Source organism: Mizuhopecten yessoensis, unplaced genomic scaffold (assembly GCF_002113885.1).
Source record: "Mizuhopecten yessoensis strain PY_sf001 unplaced genomic scaffold, ASM211388v2 scaffold6971, whole genome shotgun sequence".
Lineage (NCBI taxonomy): Eukaryota > Metazoa > Mollusca > Bivalvia > Pectinida > Pectinidae > Mizuhopecten > Mizuhopecten yessoensis.
The window spans coordinates 417494-426592 of NW_018406816.1; the positions used below are offsets into that span (position 1 = coordinate 417494).

At 36.4% G+C, this 9099-nt stretch overlaps 1 protein-coding gene across 1 annotated transcript; it reads left to right on the forward strand.

Annotated features, from left to right (window-relative positions):
* Positions 1-681: 681 nt before the first annotated feature.
* On the forward strand, positions 682-1639 carry LOC110452909. The gene has a single exon (XM_021501655.1). The coding sequence runs from the start codon at positions 786-788 to the stop codon at positions 1536-1538; it is 753 nt and encodes a 250-aa protein (XP_021357330.1). The 5' UTR covers positions 682-785; the 3' UTR covers positions 1539-1639.
* Positions 1640-9099: the final 7460 nt, after the last annotated feature.

Here is a 9099-nt window from a genome sequence, read left to right on the forward strand (position 1 = left end):
GGGGGAGGGGGGGATTACCCTGCATTTCCAGAAATACAATCAATTGTGATATACATGTATTACAATATTCTTTGAAAATTGGATTGGTTAAAATTCTTTTAATACCCACATATTATTATCAACCAAGCAAGTAAGCACATTGACATGTGGTAATGGGGAGATAACTGTTATTTGGTGAGGTTACACTATATCTAGCGAGAGATTAATCGTCAGATGTTTTCACTCATAATAGCATTGAAAACTGGTTTTGTTTGCTTAGACGTAAATAATGAAAAATAGCATTATAGATCTGAAATTGTGTTAAAATTCATACATTAAAATCTCACGCTTTATGGAATATAGATTTGCAAAATCAGTAATACACTTTAAACAGTATCCTGTAAAATAGTAGGTGATTGTTATATATGTCTTCCAATGTTTTTAGTATTTTGTGTAGGAAAGGGTTGTATTTGTATATATTCATGTTTGAAAAACAAATAAAAATATAAAAATGAAAGTATTTGTTTGTATAGCACTACATGTCTTTTTATTACATTAATTCAAAATATCGAATCATTTTACTTTGAAAAAAGTCGCCAACAGTTGGTAGACATGCGTCGAGGATTGTAACATGGCATATGTTAGTTTTTTTTATCTTATCGGTAAACGTAGGTGCTATAAAGACCTGTGTGCCCTGTAAGGAACCAGTGACGGTAGCAGTATCGGAGTGATCAAGACGTTAAGACAGAATATCGTTTCCGAACATTGTCTGGAGTGTTGTCTGTTGATTTTCCCAAAAAGGAGACATGAAGTTAAGTATAACGGTGATGTCGTTATGTCTTGCCCCAATAGTATGGGGACAGATACTGAACCAGGGTGGCGATACGCTACAAGTCCATAGCAAAGCAATACTAGACTTACAGTTAAGGTTATCTACTGTAGAACATCTGCGCAATGAAGACGCACTACGCATCGATGATCTTGCAAAATGGCAGCAAATTGACCAGAGACGTATTGCCGACCTTGAGAAACAACAACAAATTGATCGCAGCCGTATTTCTGACCTTGTAAACAAAAGAGATGAGGACAATCAAACCATAGATGACCTTGAGAAAAAGCGACAAGATGATCAGCAACGTATTGGTGACCTTGAGAAACAACAACGTGTTTTTCAACGCCGTATTGCTGACATGGAGAAGAACGACACAGTTGGTGATCAACGTCGTTTAACCTACCCTAATAAACAGGAACCTCGTAGAAACTTTGACCCCCGTCAGAAATTGCCCTTTAACTCGTTTACCAACAGTACAACACATATGGCTGATGGAAGACGCGTGCCTAGCGTTAGGAAAACGAGAAGTGTTGGACTCCATCCCAGAAATTCCGAGTTACCAAGTCCAACGTTGGAAACAAGTAACCAAAGCATTAAAAAACGTGTTTCCCCGAACAATCAAGGTATGGTGGCATTTTATGCTGTTCTAACACACACTATATCCCAATTGTCTGATCTTATGGAAATGCGTTTCGACCGTGTGATCACTAATATTGGGGGTTCTTAAAGTGGAAACACGGGTACTTTCACGTGTACACATGCGGGCGTGTATGTGTTCTCGTGGACAGTACACGTGAATTCTCGGTATATGTACACGGAACTGGTAAAAAACGGTAACGTGATTGGGAGTGCGTTCTCTGGAGATTCCCAGTACAGCGGAATCGGAGGAGGATCCGTGGTTGTGCAACTGGACCAAGCAGATGAGGTTTGGGTCCGAGTAAATTACCATAATCCTGGAAGTTACATTTACGCCGATAGGCATACAACAACATTCTCTGGATTTCTTCTCCAGTAGCAGTGATATATCGACTTACTTACCAGTAGCCACATAAAACACGTATCTCAGACGTTCATCACGCACATGTAAGTGTAGGGAAGACGCAATATGTTCTCTTGTTTTGTGTGGTTGATAAAAAGTTTAACAATATAACAGATTCATTGTTTTATTCTTATAAAAGCGTATACCATTAACTGATCGTACTTGATTGATTTTTAACACGGAAAGTTAGATTGCTACAGTGGTATGTCTCTATTTGATCAGAATGATATTTCTTTGTCTCTTTATGTTGTTTGTGTGTCTGTCTTTTCTGTTCTGTTACTACTGTCAAATCATATCGTATAAAGATATGTTGTCCAAAAATGATTGGGCCGCTTTAAAGAGTATCATGACACTCCACTGTAGTCACGTTATACTGATACCGGGATAACCAGAAATACCCAGGGAGACACTACCAAAAGAACGAGTAGGACGGAAAGAACAGAAAAAGGAGGTTCAAAATATTACCATTGGAACAGTATCTCATATTGGTTTCTTTAATGTTACCTTATAAGAAGATGAAAACAGATCATAAATATATAACATTTTTCATGGGTCCACACAAATACGAAGTCCTATGCGATATCTTCTTTAGTTATATATACCGTAGAATGTGCACTTTTGTACATCAATCGTGAGCGAGAGAAATGGTCAAAGCTAGTCCGTATAATTGACAGACAACACGTTTTAGTTCAAAGTTAACGAATATTTATTCATTTCTAATAAAAACAAAAGATTTTAGCACAAAACATAGTATTACGCAAAATTTCAACGCCGAGCAACTTCAATCAGAAGAAAGAATTACAAATGCCGAGCCAAACATTGTAGTATAAAACGTCATCACATTTTTTATATAACAGCCTAGATGTGAATTTAGTAATTCTCTCGCAGTTAAATCCACTCGGAAACATCTAAAGGATATGTTAACAAAAGGCCAAGGGCCATGTAGTTCTCTGAGCATATGACTGAAGTGCTTGAAACTGCTGAATTCTGTTATCAGGTCCCGGAAGCAAGGAACCTTGCATCAATTATGTTATATTTTACAATGACATTTTGTTTTTTAAAATATCGAAATGTGTCTGTAAGACACGGATGCCAAGCTCCCTGTTTGGCGTATATACACACACAATGTAGTGGATGCTACGACCTATGTTACACACGCTGTGAATTGGCGTGTGTGATATTTTAAGCATGTCAACATAATTACAAGAGTACTAATTAGGGGGTAGTACGTTGTTTTGAATGGCTATACTGGCGATTAGAACATGAAACTTGGGTTTGAACTCGAGACCGATAGGTCGAGAGTTTCAACCCAATTTCATGTTCTAATCGCCAGTAAAGACACGAAAAACAACGTACTATCCCCATTCTAACACACCTTAACAAATATACTACGCTAATATGTTTAAAAACATTGTATTTCCTTGTACAAAAGTACATTGTGACCTGAACTGGCGACGTGTCATTCTGCAGCGGACTGACCAATCGGAAAGAAACTTTCAAAAATCGGTCATTTAGCCCCGCCCATACTGGCGAGCGCTCGACCTGTATGTTGACGAGGCGGAATATATGGATTGTTCGTGAACGTCCTGTTACGAAAGTTTATACGACACATTCGGATTAATATTGACCAAGTTCCTACATTTCCATGTCAGTATGCATACCAATCGGTGTTTATCGACAAAATCGATGATTATTTTTATAGATTTGTGAAAAGTTTTGTGTCAGTGCATAAGACACATGTGAAATGTTTGATTTGATTTCGGATCTAAATAGATGCCTTCACACGGATAGAGGAACGTTTCAGTTATATATGGGGGTAAGAACAAGGAATGTGTTCTTTTAATTCATTCAACCAACGCATTTCATCGGTCGTTTCTGTTCTGTTGTCTACTAGCCTTATCAGCGGGATTTCGCTATGAGGCGAGCTTGACACCATATTGTTTTTGTTAGAAACGGGGCGTGGCTTAAGTGCGATGGGAGGAGCTTAACACGATTGATCATGATTCTATCGCAAGCTCGCCTCATAGCGCAATACCGCTGATAAGGCTAGTAGGCAACAGAACAGAAACGACCGATAAAATGCATTTGTTGAATGAATTAAAAAGTAAAAAGAACGCATTCCTTGTTCTTACCTCCATTTATTACTGAAACGTTCGTTCCATCCATGTAAAGGCATCTATTTAGATCCGAAATCAAATCAAACATTTCACATGTGTCGTATGCATTTACACAAAACTCTTCAAAAATCTATACAAATAATCATCGATTTTGTCGATAAGCACCGATTGGTATACATACTGACATGGAAATGTAAGAACTTGTTCAATATTAATCCGAATGTGTCGTATAAACTTTGGTTACAGGACGTTCACGAACAATCCAAATATTCCGCCTCGTCAACATACATTTTAATCCTTAAATAAATACTTTGTGAAATAATAAATTACATAATATTCTACCGGGGATAAGCGCACTCGCTAGACAAAAAACATTTGAAACTATAGTAAAGTATTTGTAAATATATAATAACTGAAGTGACAATCAAACCGGTATTAAGACTCAAAAACATATGAAACTACAGCAAATTATTTACAAATTAAATCTTCAAATCAACACCCCTAAAACGTATAACAAAATATGATGTTCCAGAAAGGTACGTGGATTCTTGTTGACACAGATATATGTCTGGTCTGTCAAAATGTGTAAGTCTAGTGTCAGGGCTAGAGAAACGCGGGCTAAATGTCACTTATGTTTATCTTATCCTCGCCTGTTCTGTTTGTAAGGGCAGAACATGTGTCGCTGTTTCTCAAGATCATCAAGAAGTCGAGTTTTTTGCTGTTTCGCACAACCTTAATTTTAAGTACAATATTGCTATGCTATGGACTTTTAGAGTATCACCACCCTGATCTTGATTCTCTTCCCCATATTATAGGGATAAGATAGAACGCAACCACCGTTATACCAAAATCATGTTTGCTTTTTAAATAGAAAAAGAAAACAAAATGGACAAAACTCCAGAAAATGTTCGGAAACGATATCCTTGCGTGGGGTCTTGATCAGTCTGATAATGCTGCCGTCACTGGTTTATTACAGGACACATACAAGTCTCTTACTGATAAGATAAAAAAAAAAACGAACATATATTACACATGGCAGTCTTTGATATATGTATACACAACAACTGTTGGCGACTTCCAAATGGCAAAATGGTGAACATTCTAAATTAATCAAATATAAATGAATCTGTACTTTGCAAACAATGACTTTTCTTGTTTCTTTTTGTGTTCTTCAAACAAAAATATATAAAAATATCTATAATGTAGACACAATTGTATAATTACAAATATTTTATAACTTTATAAATAAATAAATGTACCGAAATAGTAAATCCTTCAAGAGCTCTGTTTATTCCTTCTCTGAGCTTCTTTGGTAGATTTAAGCTGCAAGCAGTCCTGATAATTTTAATGTTTTTTATTGTTCTTTTTAGATATCATAACATATTTTTTCCCTTTGTCGTAGGGAAACATGATAATTTGTTTCATTCAATAAATCATGTTTATGAAAGCAAAGCCTGTTGATGTAAATTTTCACTTTATATCACATTTTCTATGTCAAATTGCTATAAAATTATGATATTAAGAGGTATGTGATGAATTTGGAACCTAATAGATTGATCAGACTCGGTGATCAAATGTTATACTCAAGAGATCAACATCAAGGATCCTGTTTAAAAATACTTTTATCATTTTTTACCAATAACGGAATACTAAGCATAGATTCTCGATCACTTACAATAATATTCAACATTTGTATTGATGTGATATCACAATTACAGCCTTTTCAGTACAATTTGATCGAATAACACAGTTTTTAAATCTAAAATATGTTTTGCTGGAAAGGAACTAGATATGTGTATTTTCTGCAATAGGGTAAAGAGCTGATCAGATCTGGTCAAATGAAATTGACCCCTTGGCCAACTTTCATGATTTGAATTCAAGCATTTGTATTGTTTTAATTTAGCCAACGATTTTGCCAATAGCATTTTCAGTATTGTTATAACAATTGTGGTTATACAATGTATATATATTGGTTACATTGTGCCATTGTTTTGTGCCATGAATATGTAAATTTTTAGTATTTATTATCTGCCCTTGGGTTTTGGTCATGTTTTAATCCATAGTTACCAAAAGACTTGATACATTTTCTGAAATTATTATTTAGCAAAGATTGTATGATATGTTACATACTATATGTTCATTTATTAATTCTATTTTAAGGCTTTTGGTAGGCATATTTCAATTCTGTACCACTGAATAAAAACATATATATCTACGATGACTTGATTGGGGTCAGATGCTGTAGATGTACCCTGCATTTCCAAATATACAATGAATTGTGATATACATGTATTACGATATTCTTTGAAAATTGGATTGGTGAAAATTCTTGTAATACCCACATATTATTATCAACCAAGCAAGTAAGCACATTGACATGTGGTAAGGGGGAGATAACTGACATCTTGTGAGGTTACACTATATCTAGCGAGAGATTAATCGTCAGATGTTTTCACTCATAATGGCATTGAAAACTGGTTTTGTATGCTTAGACGTAAATAATGAAAAATAGCATTATAGATCTGCAATTGTGTTAAAATTCATACATTAAAATCTCACGCTTTATGGAATACAGATTTGGTAAATCAGTAAAAAAGTTTTAACAGTATCCTGTAAAATAATAGGTGATTGTTATACATGTCTTCCAATGTTTTTAGTATTTGGAGTAGGAAAAGTTTGTATTTGTATATATTCATGTTTGAAAAACAAATAAAAAAATAAAAAAGGAAAGTGTTTGTTTGTATAACACTACATATCTTTTTAGGTCACCTGAGCTTTGCTCAAGTGACCTATTCCAATCACTTTCCGTCCGTCGTCGTCCGTCGTGCGTCGTGCGTCGTGCGTCGTGCGTAAACTTTTTACATTATCAACTTCTTCTCAAGAACCAGTGGATGGAAATTTTTCAAACTTGGTCAAAATCATCCTTGGTAGATGAGGCTACCAAATTGTAAAATTGGGATTCCTACCCCAACCCTAGGGGCCAGGGCGGGGCCCAAAAGGGAAAAATTAACCAATTTTTCTAAAATCTTCTTCTCCTGACTCAGAGGTATTACAGTCATTTTCTCTGCATGGATGGAAAGATAATCAGGGGCTTATTTAAATTGTAAATTTCAGGCCCCCCGAGCTATCCGTTCTCCCTTGGGGAGGGGGTAAAATTTACTATAGTTTATATAGGGAAACAACACTTTTGGGTATATTTTGACAATTTTCTGTTGGAAATTATTTTTACTTTGTGAGAATTATCCTTGGAGGAGGAGGATGGTTTTAAATTGTAAAATTGGGATCCCTACCCTAACTCTGGGGGCCAGGGCGGGGCCCAAAAGGGAAAAATTAACCAATTTTTCTAAAATCTTCTTCTCCTGACTCAGAGGTATTCCAGTCATTTTCACTGCATGGATGGAAAGATAATCGGGGGCTTTATTTACATTGGAAATTTCAGGACCCCCGAGCTATCCGTTCTCCCTTGGGGAGGGGGGAAAGTTTACTATAGTTTATATAGGGAAACAACACTTTTGGGTATATTTTGACAATTTTCTGTTGGAAATTATTTTTACTTTGTGAGAATTATCCTTGGAGGAGGAGGATGGTTTTAAATTGTAAAATTGGGATCCCTACCCCAACCCTGGGGGCCAGGGCGGGGCCCAAAAGGGAAAATTAGCCAATATTTCAAAAATCTTCATCGCCAGCCTCAGAGGTATTACAGTCATTTTTTCTGCATGGATGGAAAGATCGTCAGGGGCTTTATTAAAACTGGTAATTTCAGGACCCCCCAGCTTTCCGTTATCCCTTGGGGAGGGGGAAAAGTTTACTATAGTTTATATAGGGAAACAACACTTTTGGGTATATTTTGACAATTTTCTGTTGGAAATTATTTTTACTTTGTGAGAATTATCCTTGGAGGAGGAGGATGGTTTTAAATTGTAAAATTGGGATCCCTACCCTAACCCTGGGGGCCAGGGCGGGGCCCAAAAGGGAAAATTAGCCAATATTTCAAAAATCTTCATCTCCAGCCTCAGAGGTATTACAGTCATTTTTTCTGCATGGATGGAAAGATCGTCAGGGGCTTTATTAAAACTGGTAATTTCAGGACCCCCCAGCTTTCCGTTCTCCCTTGGGGAGGGGGAAAAGTTTACTATAGTTTATATAGGGAAACAACACTTTTGGGTATATTTTGACAATTTTTTGTTGGAAATTATTCTGACTTGGTGAGATTTATCTCTGAAAGAAGATGGTTTTAAATTGTAAAATTGGAATTCCTACCCCAACCCTAGGGGCCAGGGCGGGGCCCAATAGGGAAAATTAGCCAATATTTCAAAAATCTTCTTCTCCAGACTCAGAGGTATAACAGTCATTTTCTCTGCATGGATGGAAAGATCTTAAGGGGCTTTATTTAAATTGTCAATTTCAGGACCCCCGAGCTTTCCGTTCTCCCTTGGGAAGGGGGTAAAGTTAACTTTAGTTTATATAGGGAAACAACACTTTTTGGTATATTTTGACAATTTTCTGTTGGAAATTATTCTTACTTGGTGAGAATTATCCTTGAAGGAAGATGGTTTTAAATTGTAAAATTGGGATTCCTACCCCAACCCTAGGGGCCAGGGCGGGGCCCCAAAGGGAAATTTAACCAATTTTTCAAAAATCTTCTTCTCCTGACTCAGAGCCCTAAATTACAGTCATTTTCTCTGCATGGATGGAAAGATCATCAGGGGCTTTATTTAAATTGTAAATTTCAGGACCCTCGAGCTATCCTTTCTCCCTCGGGGAGGGGGTAAAGTTTACTATAGTTTATATAGGGAAACAACACTTTTGGGTATATTTTGACAGTTTTCTGTTGGAAAATATTTTTACTTGGTCAGAATCATCTTTGGTGGATGACGATATCACATTGTAAACTTGGAATTCCTGCCCCATCCCCAGGGGTTAGAGCGGGGCCCCAAAAGGAACATTTACAAATATTTTAAAATTCTTATCCTTTAATGACATGACAAGTATTGTATTTCACTTAGTTTACATGCTGATTTCCACATCACATCTAAACAATAAAATTAAGCTACCAGTACCTATGATATAACTCAGGTGACCGCTAAGGCCCTTGGGCCTCTTGTTATTATATTAATTCAAAATATTGAATA

Coding starts and splice junctions, on each gene's coding strand:
- LOC110452909 (XM_021501655.1), top strand. CDS start 786: ATGAAGTTAAGTATAACGGTGATGTCGTTATGTCTTGCCCCAATAGTA.